At 38.5% G+C, this 19,193-nt stretch overlaps 1 protein-coding gene across 1 annotated transcript in view; it reads left to right on the top strand.

The window, feature by feature from the left end:
* The window catches only part of LOC149311059 (headcase protein homolog), a 34,104-nt gene extending 15,303 nt beyond the window's left edge, over positions 1–18,801 (top strand). Inside the window, exons 2-4 of the mRNA XM_089530272.1 lie at positions 6,592–7,632; positions 10,860–11,014; positions 13,753–18,801. Of these exons, the coding sequence (XP_089386398.1) occupies positions 6,592–7,632; positions 10,860–11,014; positions 13,753–13,917 (1,361 nt within the window). The 3' untranslated portion in view covers positions 13,918–18,801. The remainder of the gene's footprint in view (positions 1–6,591; positions 7,633–10,859; positions 11,015–13,752) is intronic.
* Positions 18,802–19,193: the final 392 nt, after the last annotated feature.

Genomic DNA, 19,193 nt, shown 5'->3' with positions numbered 1-19,193 from the left:
TACCAAACACAAGAATGCAAACAGGAAGCACAGAGGTAACTCATATTGATGAGAGAGCCAGCATGATGTAGTGGTTTGAGTGCTGGAGTAGAACTCTGGGAGACCTGGGTTAAAATTCCTGTTTGACTATGGAAACCCATTGAGTGATCTTGGGCAGGTAGCACTCTTTCAGCCTCAGATGAAGGCAGTGGCAAACCCCTCTGACTAAACTTTGCCAAGAAAACCCTATGATAGGGTTGCCATAAGTCAGAGTTGTCTTAAAGGCACATAACAACAAGACATGACAAAATGCTTATTCAGTAGTAGCTAGATTTTTGTTTATGGTTTGTGATACTTAGATTAGGATGATGTTTAGAAATTGTGTATGTATGTATTGCCTGTCAACTTACAGAAACCCCACACATTTTCATAGGGTTTTCTTAGGCAAGGAATAATCAGAGGTGGTTTTGTAAGTTCCTTCCTCTGAAATATAGCCTACAGTAGCTGGTATTTAATAATAATAATAATTTTTATTTTTCTATTTCCCGCCACTCCCTGCGGATCGAGACAGGATCACATCAATGCCATAAATACAAAATACACGTCAGTTTAAAACAGCAAATTTAAAACAGCGTTATATAATAACCTTACATAATAAATACAATATCAATATCAACAGTGCCAGTCAGCCAGGGTGTTGCAGTATGGGAAGCAGCGCATCTGGAGCATCTGTTTTTCCATATTATCAGACCAGGTCGGATGGGTACGCTCGTCGGAAGAGATCCGTCTTTAATGCCTTCTTAAAGGTGTCTAATGATGTAATTAGGCGGCTCTCTTCTGGTAAGCTGTTCCATAATTTTGGGACTGCGGCTGTAAATGCTTTTTGGTTTTTTTGTGTTCCAACAAATTCTTCCCTAAAGTTCTGAGTGTGCGGGGCGGATTGTGTAGGGAGAGGCTTTCCCTTAAGTAACTTGGGCCTGAGCCATGTAGGGCTTTAAAGGTAACAACCTGTATTAATTGACAGTCTCTCATCCAAGTACTCAGCAGGGCTTAGCTACCAAAACCAAACAGAATCTGGTGTCTTTAGGGTATGTAGGCCAGAAATTACTATTACACATTTTTGCACTGGATTCGCCATGGATACTTTAGGTCAGACCCCCCCCCCCCCCACCACCACCACCACCACCACCACATATATGTTGGAGACTGGGATCCTGAAAATGCTCAGATGTGGGTGAAAGGTGACAAAGTTACCTGGAGTCACCAAGCTGCCATGATGAGTAAGCATTTGGGCTGTGGAGGTGAAATCATCATAGGCAGAAACTGCAAAGTCATGGGGGAACTGTCTAGAGGGTACACAGGAAGAGGCTGAGCTAAAGTGCACAGGAGATGCACAAGTATATAAGGGAGCAGCCTCAGTGTACAGTGTGGAGAGTTTGTGGGATGTTGATAGTGTGTTGTTGTTGCTGATGGTGTATGGTGTATTGCGTGTCACTGCAGTGTTCAGGGCACACTTGTATACAGAGCAACGAAGATTAAAGAGCCTCCTAGAGAGGTATCTGTCTGGTGTCTCATGTGTCTGTTTATGGAGGGAGAGAGGAAATTCTCCAGCCTGCACAGAGCTCTTTGTCGCTTCTCAGGTGGCCATCCAGGTGCACAGCTTTGGTATGGTGCAATGCAACTTGCGCAAATCACACTAACAATATAGTGCTTGTGTGGGTGGATGCTATTTTACCTGGCATGCGGAGTGTGGGGAGGAGAAGGAAGAGGCACACGCCTTTTCCTCCTCCTTCTCGACCATCCCAGGCCTTCAGGTGCCTCTCTGGAGGCAGATGAAGGCTGGGGACAGCGCACGGGGAGGAGGAGGAGGAATAGGTGCACACCTGTACCTCTTCTTCCCTCTTCGCCCCCCTGGGCCTTCAGCTGTCTCTGGAGAGGCAGCTGAAGGCCCGGTGGGCAGAGGTCGCACCCCTGGCACCTGATGTTAGGCCTTTTAGTTTGGGTACTTGGCCCCTGAAAAGTTCGCTGTCACTTTTTTAGTGCATAGTTTAAAGAACTATACAAGCACTTTGGACTGCACCTTTAAAGTTTGGATTAACATGTGGAGTAGATTAATGGCTTCGCTCACATGGAAGCCTCTGATAGGTGCTGCGAGAAAGTCCTGTTGAACTCAGTGAGTTTGTTTCTAAGAATTCCTTGAATATATGATGTATTTATTTAATTATTTAAGCATCTGATCTGAGTTATGTTGTCAGTAGGGCTGCAACATTTATTTATTTAGATTAGTTGAGACCAGTTAAAATAATTAAAAGGATGTTGTTGATTATTGTAAATGCTCTGTCTTTTAAAAATAGTTACATATATTGCAAGCAGTATTTTGAAATAGGCATCCCTCCTTTTACAGGACAGAATGCTTGTTCTGCACTTATGTTTGCTGTGACCCATGCATGCTAAAAAAATAAAGTTATGTTTTGCTTCAGAACCTTTGTTTTTATCTATCTGTACATTTAAACCAGCTGTAAATCTAATATTTTTAATAGGTTACAGCTCTCCCAACAGATTATTAGTTTGGGGAACTGTAAAAGGAGATCTCTGAACACTTACTGTATATACTCATGTATAAGTCTAGAAATTTAGGTCAAAAATTGACCCCAAAAACCTGAGTCGACTTATCCACAAAAGGAACCATCTCCTGATGAAAAGCAAAATTATAATATGTGAAGCACCCTCTACTCTCTCATCCACCCAGTCTGAAGAACAAGCGCATAGAGTTATGTCTGCTGGAATTTTATAAGTTCGTTGACATTATTTTGCTTTTCTTCATCCTTTAGATCCTTTGTTATGTGCCCCTAAATTTTACCCTCGACTTATCCATGAGTCATAGCAAAATCCATTATTTTGGCCCCAAAACTTGCCCCCGACTTATACATGAGGTCAACTTATAGTCGTGTATATACGGTATTTTTCTTGGGCACTTGTAGGTTTTATTTTTTTCTGATATGAGATTGAGAGAATTGATTCAACTTGAGTTAGGTCACATTGTGTTCTTATTCTAGATATTCAATTCATTTTTATTTCCTTCTATCTATTAGGCTGTGTAAAGGTACCACTTTCTTCATTTTGGGAGGTACAGTTTCTGAAAGTTAGCTTGCTGATGCTTTAATGCTGTAAATCTGTGTTAATCACAGTAGGTCTTTTTAAGCCAAAGAGGTTAGCTAAATAAAGGTCTTCATGTGTATTAAAGACAATGGGAAATTTCAGATGTAGGAATGGAAAGCGTTTTTTTACATCACAGAGCTTGGAAGGATCTTCACACATTGGCTTGGCTTTCCTTGGCTGCATTTGCACACACAAATTAATGTTGTTTAGTTAGATTTGATCCGTATGACTTGACTTAATTAAAAACTTCTGTGCCATTCATTTGGTAGACCATGTTAATAAGAACTTGATTATGCCCTACTTAATTTGGGGCTTCATAATAAAAACATTTAGAACATGGATGGCTTCCTCTAAGCAGAGCCAGGAATACCAGTAGTTACTTTTTGGACTGTAATGACTCCCAGAATCCCTCAGTCAGCATGGTCACTGACCATTTCAGCTGAGCGCTTCTGTCAGTTGTAGTCCAAAAAAGTAACTTTTCTCAGCTGTCTTCTTGAATTAATGGTGGCACATTATAAGGATTTGTCCTTTGGAATATACAGTGTTGAACACTATTGTTTTTCCCCTCTTATTTTTAATATATTTATTAATTTTCATACATACATAAAATTGATCCATTAAAAACAGTGAACTGGACGAAATAAGAAAAATCAATCTTGACAAAACAAACAAACAAAAAGTCTTCAAGTATTACATAACTATTTAACACAGACTACTTATGATTTCCTAACAAAACACATCATTCATTCTTACATGGTAACTTCCTGTTACTTCAGCATTTCATTTCCATTAGACTCTTAAATAACATATTTTGTCATTCACAGAACTATTTTCATGATTGTCTCATCATCTTCTTGTAATTTTTTATTTCTTCTAACTCTTTTTCTATACAATAAAGCCCTTGTATCCAATTAGGATTTTTTTTTCCCTTTACAAATGTGTCTATTGTTATCCTCAGCAATCTTCCGTTATCAGTTTGGTGTAGGATCTTTCTGTTTACTTCATTTTGGTTTTTTTCAAGTAATACTTTCAAATTTTCCAGGTTTCACTCTAATCCATTTTATTCCGTCTTGATTAATTTAATTGCTAAAAGTCTCCATTCTTGATGTTAACACTTTGTTTGAGTCATAAAAATATTTATCTGATTTTTTCTCTTTCAATTTCCTAGTCATTTTATCCATCTCCAAAACATCGTAAAGCTTCAAGAGCCACTCTTCTATATTTGGAGCTCTTCTATTTTTCCACCACGTAGCATATACCATCCTGACGGATATAATCATATAAAACAATCTACATCCATATTTTCCCCCAAATGTTCATGTAACATATTTAACAAAAATAAATTCAAGTCTGAATTCCAGTTTAATTTGTAGTAGTCTGCATATTTTTATCCAGAATCTTTTAGCCTTTACAGATGTCCACCAGGTGTGGTACAATGTTCCTTTTTTTCATTGGTCATTTCAAACACCGGTTGTCCATGTTTCTGTAGATCTTACATAGTTTTTCCAGAGTCATGTACCACCTGTAAAATATCTTATAATAGTTTTCTCTTATTTTTTTGACACAACGTATATTTCAATCATTTAGTTAAAGATAATTCCCATTGTTCTAATTCTAGTACATGCCCTATATTTTGCACCCACTTTACCATATTTTCTTTAACCAGTTCATCTTCTGTATATTGTTTTAATAAACATTTATGAAGATTTGATATTTTTACTTTGACCTGAGGATCTCCTCTAATTCAGTTTTGTTTCCCTCTATTCTGATTGTCTTATGGAGCCTCACCATCTCTGCCTGCAATTCTTGTTCTCAAAGAAGTTCATTTGCTGTTTCTGGAGACTTTGTACAAAATGTTCCTCAAAACTCTCCAACCTGCCCCCCCCCCATTCCTGGAAGTTGACTTAGGGGCAGTACAGACTGGCACTTTGTGCGGCCTGACTGTGTGCTAGGGCTGAACTAGGGCGGAGAGTGCACACACTCCGAGCCTTACTTCCACCGCCTGGGCGTCATCTTGGCATGCGTCCATACACGGGGTGCTTCATGATAACATCCCTTGGGTGCAGCGCCCAAATGGCGCTGTCCGGAAGGGGTGTCATCATGGCACGCAAGCTTGCATGTGATGCCCCTTCAAAGAAGCTGCTTACAGCAGCTTCTTTTAGGGAGCGAGTTGGTGTCACAGTGTGCGGCTGCTGCGGGACTGACCCGGGGCAAACAGGGACAGCGTTTAGCCACCCGTCTGTACTGCCCCTTAATAATTTCTGTTTTAATTTTTTACTAACTTAATTTTTGAGGCTGTTGTGTCCTGTGATGAGCGTGACTCTCTATGTTGTCCATCACAGACTAAGGAACTAAAAAAGCTGCGCTCCTGCACCCAGCTACAATGTGTAACTTTACTGTGACTGAGCTATGTTTTAGCAACTACCTTAGAGAATTATAATGAGGGTCAATGGGACATCATAAATGGGGCTGTGCAGCAGAGGCTCCCACTACACAATGGGACACCACAATAAGTAGAGACATTTTTGCACCTGGGCTTGTTCTACTAGATCACAATGGCACAGCTATGGCAGCACTTGCCTCCAGGGAATACAACTGTAGTGCAGCCCAGCAATTCTAAACTGCCCAACTGTAAACTGCAATAATATCAAAAATCCACAAAATAGTGATACCTTTATGGGGACAACCAAACTGCACAAAATATATGATGCAAGGTTTCATAGTTCCACTGGCTTCTTCATCAGGCAACGGTATTAAAAATCATACAGGAGAAATATTTTTTTTTTTAAAAAAATGCCTCTGTTATTCACAGGCCTGCATTTTGTCAAGATGCTGCTTGTGTTCTGAGTTGAGATAGTGTGTAGGCAGTCCCTGTTCTTTCTGGTCATGTGGCACTGGGAATACAGCATTCCAGAGTCCCGGAGATAAAATTCAAATTCTGCTAGCAATGCAAATAGGTACTCCCTCTGACATCCAATATGTCTCTGTCCCTTGTGAGCTCACACCTCTCTTTGTTAGGTAGAGTACATTGAATCTCTCAAGAGAAGACTCCATGAGTTTGCATTAGGAAAATTTTGGGTGTATTTTGGTAAAACATGCCACTGTAGTCTCAGTGTTTTAAAAAAAATCTTTTACCTTTATTGGAGGTCAAAACCTCAAATAGTAAAGTTCTAGTCCATTGGCTCTCTATTTAGGATTCCCCTGTTGCAAATTTATTGTAAGTTGGTTTATGATGTTGTAAAAGGATGTCAGCCATACTTTTGTGCTTATTATACTCTTTGATGAACTGAAATACTCTATATGTATATATGTATATACACATGCCTCAGTTCATAGAATAGAAGCAGGATGTACACATGCCCTGTCCAAATCATTTGATTAGTAAAATAAAATTTGCAAATATTTAGTCACATATAATAGAACTGACCTATTTCTCTGTTTTGTGTTCCACAGAAGCACCTTGTGCTACACCACTGATATGTAGCTTTGGACGGCCTGTCGACCTAGAAAAAGATGATTATCAGAAAGTTGTATGCAACAATGAACATTGTCCCTACAGCACTTGGATGCACCTTCAGTGTTTTTATGAATGGGAGAGCAGCATTTTGGCTCAGTTTAACTGCATTGGGAGAGCAAGGAGCTGGAATGAGAAACAATGTCGACAAAATATGTGGACTAAGAAGGGGTATGATCTTGCTTTTCGATTTTGTTCTTGCCGATGTGGGCAGGGGCACTTGAAGAAAGACACAGATTGGTACCAGGTAAAACGAATGCAAGACGAGAAGAAGAAAAAATCTGTATCTGAAAAGAGCAGTGGAAGATCAACATCAGAGTCCTCGGAAGATGCTAAAAAGTGCAGGCCCACTAACAAACCACAGAAAGGTTTGAACCATGATATCCAGCGACGACATTCAATGGATAGGCAGAACTCTCAAGAGAAAAGCAGTGCCAGCAGTAGCTATGCAGTTCGTTCTCCGTGTGGTTCTCCTGGCCAATCTCCTCCAGCAGGATATTCTGTCCTTGCCCCCACACATTTCAGTGGGCCTCGCTCTTCACGATACTTAGGAGAATTTTTGAAGAATGCCATTCACCTAGAACCTCACAGGAAGAACATGGCCAATAGTGGCATGTTCAGAAATGCTCACTTTGATTATGGGACATCTGGGCTACAAGCACACAGATCAGGACATTTTGATGCCCCTGTACAGTTTTTGAGAAGGCTTGATCTGTCTGAACTCCTTGCTCATATACCCCGGCATAAATTGAACACTTTCCATGTTCGGATGGAAGATGATGCCCAAGTGGGTCAAGGAGAAGACCTTCGGAAATTCATTCTTGCTGCACTCAGTGCCAGTCACCGAAATGTTGTCAACTGTGCATTATGCCACAGAGCACTGCCAGTTTTTGAACAGTTTCCATTGGTGGATGGAACCTTGTTTCTTAGTCCATCAAGACACGATGAAATTGAATATGATGTTCCGTGCCATCTTCAAGGTACTGGATGCTTATCAGTCCAGTTTCTTTTCTTAAATTATCATTTGCATTTTAAAGCTCCAGTTACTGGGCTAATTTTATGGCAGAGACACTTTCATGCAAATACTTATGTAACAAAACCCAGAGTGCTGCTTCTGAGGGAAAACAGTTTGGCACAGGAGGTAGATTTAGAAGATACGGAGAAGATATGTGTGCAATTGGATATATGGTTTGCTTGATCGTCTGCCAGCTGTTCCTGCCCCCTCCAGGTTCCAGATTTGTTTTCGCTTTACAAACACATCTGGAAGTTTTCCATGGGGGGTGGGGGGTGGAAGCAACTTTCTTTTGCTCCTTCTGTTATCTTAATTGTCTGCTGAAGCACTTAAAAGCATGAGTTTCTTTGGAATTGTTAAATACATTCCTGAGCTCTCAGTGGATGAAAAACAATGAAAGAAAAGTTGCTTTTTACTTGAAATGTTATATGAATTAATTAAGAGCATTGTTAGGCAAAATGTTTCCCAGATCAGCTTAGAAAGCTGAGTAGCATGACAGTCCTTGCTCTTATGCACTAAATTTCAGATGTGACACACAAGGAATAAGGGGTGGAGAGGGAGGATGAAAAAAATTCCAATTACAGTTCTGATAATAACCAGCTGGATACTAAGAGCCTTATTACATGACAAAAGAAAGCAGAGATGGAGCACCAGAAAAGTGGCTTTCTCCTTACCTTTCCACATACCATTGAAGCACTTATGTTCTCCCCCTGAGGGGGACGGTTGTAAAAGGATGTCTTTGGTTATCCTGGAAAAATCTGTTTTGCAAAAGGTATGCTTTTACAACCATTTCCTTTGGGAAGGGGAACTGAAATACAGTTGGCCCTTCCCTTACATGGGGGATTCGTTCCAGACCCCACCGCGTAAGGGAAAAACCACATAAACTCAAGCCACATTGGAAATAATGGGGCTCATTCTTGCGGCATGCACCTGGTGCACCACAGGGCAGGGCACGCACCATGGGCGTGTGCCCCATTGCTCTTTCCGGGGTGCGGGAGAAGTCTTTCTGGTGCGGCTTCCAGCGTATGCTGGAAGCCGTGTATGGTGCGCCCGCATATGACACGGGCGCACTATACTATGCAGCATCCAGAGAGGGAAAGAGAAAACCACTTCTCTGCTATTCCATCTCAGCCTTTTTTGTGTTGTGCAGTAAGGATTTCAGAGTTAAGTAGTCTGAATTGCTGCCACTGAGCAGCAGTTGAGCAGGGGTCAAAGGCATTTAGTCTGCCAGCAAAAGCTGTGCAATAACTATCCCCGCCCCACCTCAGCTTGAATTATATCAAAAATGTTGAAACTGACTGGCTTTTGAGGCTTTCCTTTGGAGATTATTGAGCAAATATTTATTTTTTAAATTTTTATTTATTCAATTTATATCTTGCCTTTCTCTCAGATGGGAATCAAAGATGCTACAAAAGAGGATTTGTATGAATATGAAGGAAAAGGGTTGTATTCTGTGTTGTGGTACAGTTTCATAGTCTTGTTTGCTAGGAATTATTCTGTGACTCCAGAAACATCCTAAAACTGTATAAAGTAAGAGGTGGGGCGTGTTCATAATACACAATTATAGCATAATATTTAACCCTTTTGGCAACTTCCTATGGAATGCTGGAGTTTTAGTTTGGAGAGGCATTAGAGCTTTCTGGCTGAGAATTATAAATATCCCTCCCTAAATTACAATCCAAGGGTTCAATTAGAAGTTGCCATGGCAGTTAAAATAGCGCTATAATCGAATGACCCCTAGTTTGGGAATTTTTGGGGACAGAAATTATATAAATAAAAAGCAAATTTGCTGACAAAACTTAGCCAATATCAATAGATATTCTCTGTTGATCGTAACATAAGATTGTCTCAAAAGGCCATATGTATACATAGTCTGAGTATTAAGGGGAAGTAAACTTCAGATGAAATAAGGGAAAAGAGAATTCAACAGCCGGAAAAGGTTTCACAGGTTGAATGTATGTCTGGGGAGCATCTGCTGTCTGAGAGATAAATTACACTTAGTTTAAATAGAATAGTGTTTATGAACGTATCATTATTATAAAACTGATGTTGTGCTTGTAAGTATATCAGAATGTAATTGCAAGCAGAACAACATGAAAGCCTTAGGATATTGCAGTAGTCAATAATGATAAATTCATATTTTGTTTCACTAGGAAAGCTGCTTAGTTTGTATTATTGATCAGCTATCCAGAAGTAGCTTTTAAAGGTGAAAATTGTATCATTTGGACATCATATTTCTATTCCTGTTCTTTGCATCTTTGAAAATCTATTTCTAATCTCATTCATGTCAATTCATATGACATTATTTAATATATAATACATTTTAGGGGAGAAAAGTGTATCCAATGACCATTTAAACTAAGAAAGTTTGGAAGTAATATTAAACCATAGTATGGGATAACAAGAACAAGTCTAAAGCAAGCCTTGAGCAACTGGAGCTGCCAGAGTCTGACAACCTAGTTCTTATCTGCAGTTAGTGAAACAAGCCAACATCAAACCATGTTTTATTAACCTAGCTTGTTTCTACTGACATTAAAATCAACCTTGGTTTAGGGTGTGGACACTATACTAAGCAGGGATGGGCAAACTTCTGTTTAATGGCCATATGAGGCCACCAGCAGTGGGTGTAGTCGAATTCTGTGATCTGTGAATCCAGAAACAAAAGTGGGAATGGCTGTACATTTTCTTTTTCTTTCTGCTGCTGCCTTTTCTTTTTGCCCTTTTCTTTCTCTCATATATAGAAATTGTTAAAATAGTTCTATAGCATAGTTCTGGATTTGGTATGCCCAGATTTCTTTTAAAAAAACAAAAACACCTGCCTTGAAAACAGGGCAGTGCTACTTCCATTTCTCAAAACCTGCAACAAGAAGGATGCGTGTAAAACAGTTGAGTGAACCATGGCACAAATAGGTATGACCTATGGTTCTGAAAATTTCAGGCTGCCTGAAGTTTAAGGAAAAGGCTGACCTCGAAGAGTAAACCTGAAAAATGAGACTTCCCCCTTTAAAAATTTCTGGCTTTTGATAAAGACATGGCTGTAAATATTTTGCGTACCAAATGTTTACTGCATTTCTCGTGTTTTCTAATTGAAAATGTAGATTTTCTAGGATGGTAACAGTATTCTGCTATTCATAACATAATATATTTAAAAGTGCTATATTTTTCCTTACAAATCTTTAATTTCACTCTCTGCAGGAAGACTTATGCATCTCTATGCTGTTTGTGTAGACTGTTTAGAAGGAGTTCACAAAATTATCTGCATAAAGTGCAAATCTCGGTGGGATGGAAGCTGGCATCAGCTGGGAACCATGTATACTTACGACATTCTAGCTGCTTCTCCATGTTGTCAGGTCAGTATTACAAAAGACTTCAGAACTTGCTAGAGTTTAAATTAGAATGGTTTGTAGAACTGATTCAGAAGTTGACTAGAAAAAACAATTTTGAATTTCATGATTGCTTTTGAGAGACTTGATGGTAGAGATTTGACATTGTATGCATTTTGGAAAAACCTAGAGATACAGTTTTTAACTTGATCAATGATCAGTTATTTTTGTTGGAAAAAAATTGGTCAGAAATTTAAGTTAAAACATCATAACATTAGCATTACACATGCTCATATTTTTCCTTACCTTCTAATTTGCACCCTAGCAGTTTTCATTAGAATGACTTAAAAGTTTAGGCCAAAGTTGGACAAAATGTAACCTTCTATGAGAAATGTTGGACTGTAACTCCTAGCATTTCTCCTAATTGACTGTGCTGTGAGAGCTGATGGGAGTTGCAGCCCAGCAACATCAGGAGCGCTGAACATTCCTCACACCTGTTTTAAGCCCAAGAGCCATCAGCTGAATTTTCTTGGGGAGATGGAATTTGATGAAAGGATGTAGGCCTTCTGTCCCCTTAAGCGACAAAAGTGAGTATAGTTTTCAAATGTGCCACTTCTGCTGTGTGGTAAAACTATAAGGAAGTGGCAGACCATGTTTTCCATGTTTATTTCAGGCAGTGATTTCCCTGTTCCTGAATAAGGAGAAGATACATGCTAGGTGGGAAAACAGAAGAATTAGAGTGCCAAATTTGTATGTGCTCTGTCATGCATCTAAGTTAGTATTGTTACTGAATTGGCTTGGGAAAGATATTAAAGGATCAACTTTGGTGGCAAATAAAAATTTGGCTTTCTTTTTAAAACGACTGAAAGGATGAAGGGTGAAATGAAACAGGATCTCCCCTTTCCTTTTTCTAGGAGGTTTTTTCTTGGCTCTTCACATCTCTGCTCCCTTAAGGAATATGCAAGAGACAGCAGAATAGAAAGATACTATTAAACAATATTTTATTGTTCACAGTCCCTCTTTCTTCTTGCTCAAATTGATTACAGTGGACCCTTGTTATACGCTGGGGTTTGGTTCCAAGATCCCCCGTGTATAACAAAATCCGTGTATGCTCAAGTCCCATTAAATATAATGACACAGCAAAATGGTGTCCCTAATAAAAAATGGAAAATCAAGGTAAATGTATACTTTTTTGGAACATTTTCAAACCGTGTATGCTTGAATCCGTGTATAAAAAATCCGTATATAAGAAGGGCCGACTGTAATGCTATCTTTGTACCAAAACCAGACCTGAAACGATATTGGAAAAGCTATAGATAAATATCCTCATCCAAGAATACCTGAAGTTGTACATCCAGCACCATCTAGTGCCATCACTCTAGATAGGCACACTTAGTTTAGTGGGTTATTTGTGAGACAACCTATACTTCTGGTCCTTACCTAGAGACAAAAGCCCTGATTACTGAACTGCACCCTACTGTAGCATAGTCATAATGCAGAGAAACATGCCAAACCTGTAATAGGTTCACCTTAGGGTCACCATAAGCCAAATGTGATTGGAGGCATACATCATCAACAACAATATATCTTTAATGTTGGAAGCTGTGCTTCCACTTAGGCTGTTCACTAGCTAATAGAAAAAGGTTAGTCAAAATATATCTAATCCTAAATGGGCTCAAGTAACTGGATTAGCTCATAGTTGGGATCAGCAGGTCTTTGACCCCTTTAATCTGAGAAAGTGGGAGCCTTTTGAAAGTAGTTCACCAGATATCATGGTATTGTTAATCACATTAGGTACTTGTTTGAAGGAAGGGATTTAATATTAAAATGTTCTGTAAATCATTTCTTCAGAATGGGCAACCTGTAACCACTGACCATCATTTAATGGCTAGTGGCTCTTGTGTGGCTCTTAAGTTACTTAGACCTATTCATCATTGGGCTCTAAATCAACAATAAATATCACTGGTTAGTATAATTTGTAATTTTACCTGACCAGCTGTTATCAGCAATGATATTGTTTTCAGAGGTATGTATGACCAGGGATAAGTGTCAGTTTATTCTCACCCATTTACTAATTACCACAGCAGTAGTCACTTGTTCAGTCTCTTGTTTATTTAATGTACCCAGGGAAGGGGATCTGAACAGGATTGTGACAACAGTTCTCATCCCCATTCTAGACTTGTTCACTTGAAATTCTACACCAATGCACATGAGAGGAGGGTGTCTGAAAATGCAGGAGTCTTGATCATCAAAGGTGTAGACTGGCCTTTGGGAGCTATTCCAAGTCTTTGAAATGAATGAATGAGAAACCTTTCCAACCTTTTCATTTAATTCCACATACATATGCTATTCACACTTGTTGGGAGTACAGTGGACTCTTGTTATATGCTGGGGTTTGGTTCCAAGATCCCCTGTGTATAACAAAATCCGTGTATGCTTAGGTCCCATTAAATATAATGACATAGCAAAATGGTGTCCCTAATAAAAAATGGAAAATCAAGGTTTGATAGTTGAAATTTATACTTTTTAAAAACATTTTCAAACTGTGTTTGCTTGAATCCGTGTATAAAAAATCTGTGTATAAGAAGGGCCAATTATCTTGTTACTCAGACATGAATTTTCAAATGCACAACATGAAGATTCATGGATTTCTCTTGCCATGTCAGTTAATGAGTAAATTACTAATTGATGTGGTTTGATGAGCAATTGAAGCAAATTGGGATGTTTTTAGAATTTTGTTTTCTCTCCTCCCCCCACCCCTACAGGCTCGACTGAACTGTAAACATTGTGGGAAACCTGTTATAGATGTACGTATTGGGATGCAGTATTTCTCAGAATACAGCAACGTTCAGCAGTGTCCACACTGTGGGAACTTGGACTACCATTTTGTGAAGCCATTTTCTTCCTTTAAAGTTTTGGAGGCTTATTGACAAAAGCTTTGCCATAGTAATAGCTATTTTATGAGTATTGTTCCTTTTATTTTACATATCTTTTATAAGATCTGTTCTGTGAGCGGAGGGGGGTATTTTTTTTCTAACAGAAAGAAAGTGCAGCAGCTTTTGTGTGATTGTGTACATGTGTTCCTATGTAGATATGTGTCCTCTTGCCATGATTTCAGTGAAAGTTGGTGATGAGGCAGCACACTGTCTCTCCTTCCTAACATTCATTTAAGCTGGGAGGAAAATTCTCTTTTTAAAAAAAATTAGGGCAATGTAAATTCGAGACATGGTGATATTATGGGAAACTATTGGCTGGGTCTTAATGTAGATTTGAAGAGAGAAGAAGAAATCTTCATAAATATCTTGATGTCATAGAAGGGAATTTGTCCAGTTGAGTGGAATATCTACGGAGCGTTCAAGGTCAAGAAGTACTTCATGGTTATTTCTGCCCTACTCCACAGCCTAAAATAATGAGGAGGAGGTACACTGTAGGATCTCATGTTGTCATACTCTCGCCATTGCTTAATCAACAGACCTCACATTTAATGCACAGATTCTCTCTGTGCATTTGCTTTGCCTGGATGAGGCAGGTGATCATACAAGAATGGTTGTAGAGACAGCACATCTATGAGATAGTCCCTGTGTGTATTTCTGTCTCATATGGCAAACTTGTTTTTGTTTCCTGTTGAATTTGCTATCATAATTCCAGGGAGCAAGATCAGGTCTTCATAGCATAAATAGTGCTAGCTAATATACTTAGAGGTTCTGTCTGATGAGGTAAACCTAAACATTGACAAATGAATGTAATGCTATGTCAGAAAATGCACTGTTTTAAAACTTATCTAATCTTTGCATAATGTCTTCCTGGAGTATATATTTGATAATCACAACTACTCTCACTGACAGATCATACTGTTTCCACTAACATTGTAATTCTAGAAGTCAGGGAAGTTGCTTCTACCAAAACGAGTTTCATATCTAAGCTGGTTACATCAGCTTCTTCACAGGCATTTTAATTCTTTCCTGTCATGCTGAAAAGGTCTATAAGTTCTAAGCATACCTGTTATTAAGAGAGTACAGTGCGCTCTTGCCTTATGCGGGTGATCCGTTTCAGCCCCCCCCTGCGTAAGGCAAATAGCACGTATGCTTGAGCCCCATTGGATATAATGGGGCTCATGCATGACGCGTGGCGCGCACACCATTCATTCTCCCATTGTGTGGCTTTCAGCATAAGCTGAAAGCCTTGTAAAATGTGTCCGTGTATGACATGGGTGCACTGTTCATGCAGCATAGACCTTTCAGTTCTTTTCATTTTGCTTATTGCCCTTGTCATTCATTGCACTGTTGCAGTAAATCAGGTGTAGACTAAATGGATTATGTTGTTTCAAGTGGTCCACTTGGCAGTACATGTGTGAATAAATTCATATGCAGGTGAAAAGTTTGAGATTTTTCCTTTATAGTGATTTGAAAGTACTAAATTAAATGAAGTACTTGTTTTTTAAAAAGAAGAAAATACCCCTTCACTGGAGTCATCATTAGAGAAACAATCCAGTTGGTTCATATATCCCATGAATAAAACTACTAGTGAAGGCATACCCTAAGGTTGTGTGTATTTGTGTGGATCACATATAAAACAGTTGAGTCCTACTGTTTAATACATGCTTTGAAATGGTACTTAATAATTTGTTAAAACTCCATAACGTCAGTTTGAGAGTTTAAAAGATACAGGATTCATATAATATTTTTGTATTCCCAAAAGATACAAAAACAAATCAATGGGATTAAATAACAAAATAATATTAATTTTTTGGTATTTTAAACATTTCCAGAGTTTCATTATGAACATTTTTGTGTAATATTTTTTTAAGAATGGAGACTTGTTAATTTGTTTTTAATCTTAGCAGACTAGATGCTTTGTTTTCGGCACAGATCTCTCCATTTACTTAGCAGAAGTGAATATGCTGAAAAACAGAATTGAGTTTCATGGACTACAGAGTGGCACAGTCATAAATTATTCCTAAAAAGCGATAGGTAGAATTGTTTTCTATAAATTAACAGTAAGGAAAAATAGAAAATGTGATTTTCTTCTAGAAGCACCTATCTTGGGGTATAATTGGCTTGGGCTGCAGTGTGGAGGGAAGGATTTCCAGATTCCCCCCTCTGGTGTTAGCTGTATGAGGAAAACAAATAAGTAGCAACAGGATGTCTGTTTGGGTCTGCTGCATTAGTAACATCTCTGAGGGAGGGGTAATTTGAAGAAGGGGGGCTAGCCCCAATCCAAATCTCCAGTTTTTATGAAACAAAAGGACCAGGGAAGACCTATTCAGACTGCTCCACTGGGTCTAGCTTGTTCCTGAGTCTTTCACTTCAACCCACTGTATGGTCATACACACTTCTCTCATCAGCCCAAACTTTACTAGATAATAAAAGAATGTGCAGCTTGGCAAAATAAAGTTCATTAAAAGGAGATTTCTCTGTTGTATTTATGGCGTGTGTGAGTCAAGCATCGTCCAAGGAATGCAAAAGAGAAAAATAATATATAGTGTACTTTCAATTAAACTGGAATTTCTGCTTGATTTTAAAGTATGCCATCCCTGCAAGTACATTAACGGTCACATGGCTGGTATGGTACTATGTGTCTGAATTCAAATAATGCCGGTTACAACCCTAATTTTCAAAAATACTTTTAAAACACTCCAAATTATTCAAGACAGGTCAACTGCAATGAAATGCTTAACTTGTTCTCAGCTGATCTGGCTATTTATGTGAAAACACTTCCACGTGTTATTTATCTTCCACTTGGCATCCAGCATACAGTTTTACATTTTGCATGAATTTCTAATCATGTTGCATTGATGTTTTTGTATATGCAGAAAAAAATGCTGGTGGTTCTATAATCATATATTTAACTTGTTAAGGCCTGAATATCCTTCTGAGTTTGCATCTTTGCTTGAAAACAAATGAATTAATCACAGAAACTCTTACAGTATCTCATTGCCATGGATGCTTGGTAGGCATGCTTAACTCCCCAAATTGCAAATAGTCCTATCATTTTGTATGCATTACATTGCTTCTAGCTAGTTTAGAAAGGAGGATCACTATGCAGAAGGCATGGTGGATAAGCTGGACCATCCCTCCCTTTCTCCTCCTCATTCAGTACAGACACCATTGCCAGTCTCCAGGTTCTTCATAAGACCTAATATGCTTTGGTGTTGGCTGTATTACTGTATTGGATTCTCAAGTTATTGATCCCTAGTTTAGTATAATTCAAACTTAAATCAGAATTGCAGGATTACATTGATATTTTAAACTTCAAATGATGATGATGAAAGTTAATATTTACAAACTTGGAAGTGGTAAATACTTATTTAATGCAAATGCTTAAAATTAAATTTGTCTTTGCATAATCTAGCGTGAAAGCCAACCATTGAAAAGGTAGCTCTTTAATTCTTCATAGGATTTTATATAAAAGATGGTTTCTAATGCACTTTCCTATTGCACTTGCCTAGCATTCTTTAAGGTGGAACATAAGCCCTGCTTGTGTTGAAGCTCCACATGTTTTTTTAGACCTGGGATGTTTTCACACAAATCAATTATAGCACCATGATTCCACTTCAGTTGCCATGGTTCCATCCTGTGCAACCCTGGGGTTTGCAGTTTAGGGAAGTGTATTCAGTATTCTCTGCCAGAAAGCTCTAGTACCTCACCAAATATAAACCCCACGATTCCATAGGATGCAGTTGTGGCAGTTAAAGTGGAATCATTGTCCTGTTAGTGTGAAAGGGTTGCATATTACCACCTGTTGGAACTTTTGCTTAGATTTTTGAGGGGTGTGTGCACTGACAGAATTCGAACTTTTTTTAAAAGGATAAAATGTTAAATAAATTGAGATTAAATGAAGATAGGTGTGCAAAAAAAGAATATTGTGAGCAGAAAGTAATCTTGAGCTTCATGTGCAGTAAATATAAATAAAATTTTGCATAGAAGAGCATTTCATTCTTCATTAAAGAAAATGCACAAAGAATTACTGATACACATTTCACATTATACTGCTTTTTAACACTGTTTTGAAACCTGGGTGGTTATTTTGTTAGAATAAACACCATGCAATGACAACAATTCCATTTGTATAAGAATTTTCACAACTGTCTGTCTTGACACATTGCTTATAGGCAGGGATGGCCCACTGATACTCTTGTCATCTGCAGCCCCTCCCCATACCACAAAATAGAAAGAGCAAAAGTATGGTATTGTTCCTTACTTATCTCTTAATGCAACTGGTCTCATTTCCTTTTTGAAAGAATGTGTGCCAAGCATACAGTGGCATTACCTGTTACAGATTCTGCTCACTTACTTTGCAAGTGCATGATTGAAGCAAGCATCAGCCAGGTGAAAAGCATAACACAAGGGAGCTGTCACAACCCAGTGTCCAGAAAGTTTTCCTTCTATCAGGAACATGAGAGTTACTCTGAAGCCTGTGTCAGATTGTGGCCTTTGTCGTTAATTGACATATAAAGCGAGTTAATTGTGGAGAACAAGAACAAAGTTTGAGGCAACATGTGATTCTGTCAGTGTGTTCTTTGGATAGGAAGACATGTAGTGAGTTTATTTTCATTTCTTATTTTATTGTACGAGGTATTCAGGGGCAACGTGTTGTGAGGCTACAAGCCGGCCCTACTATGTTTGTCAGAAAAAAGCCTTTTTTTTTTCAAATGAAAAAAAAAACCCAACCAGTTTTTGGATTGCACTTTTGCAGAGAAAGATGTACATAGTAAATGAATGTTGATGAAACTGAAAATAATTGGTTATGATGCCATTTTTGTGTGGTGTTAAGTTTTTGGTTGTGATTTATCTGTATTAAAATAATAAATTGCATCCAATTGTGATTGTGTTTCTTTTAATCTGGTGTAAACAAGAGGTCACAATATTGTGTAATATTGTGTAGCCAAATTTCAGTCTCTGCTTACTCATGGTATTTCTTTATGATATTCATGGTTGTTTCCACTCTTCTTCCAAGGGGATCAGAGCTTTCCCATCTTATTGATACAAGCCCCCTGTGAGTTACATTAAGGCAAGACATGGTTGCTGACTCAAGATCATTCATTAAGCAGCACCGCAGAGATTATTCAATTACACCAGCAATCACATTGGAATCAAGGAAGCAGTATTGCAGCTGTGGCCTGAAACATTTTATACACACACACACACACACACACACACACACACACACTCAGAGCTGCTTCACAGCATTAAAAAACAAACAGTAC

Source organism: Sceloporus occidentalis, unplaced genomic scaffold (genome assembly GCF_023333645.1).
Source record: "Sceloporus occidentalis isolate IW3139 unplaced genomic scaffold, rSceOcc1.0.p SCAF_6, whole genome shotgun sequence".
Classification (NCBI taxonomy): Eukaryota; Metazoa; Chordata; class Lepidosauria; order Squamata; family Phrynosomatidae; genus Sceloporus; species Sceloporus occidentalis.
This window is presented reverse-complemented; position numbering and strand designations above follow the sequence as displayed.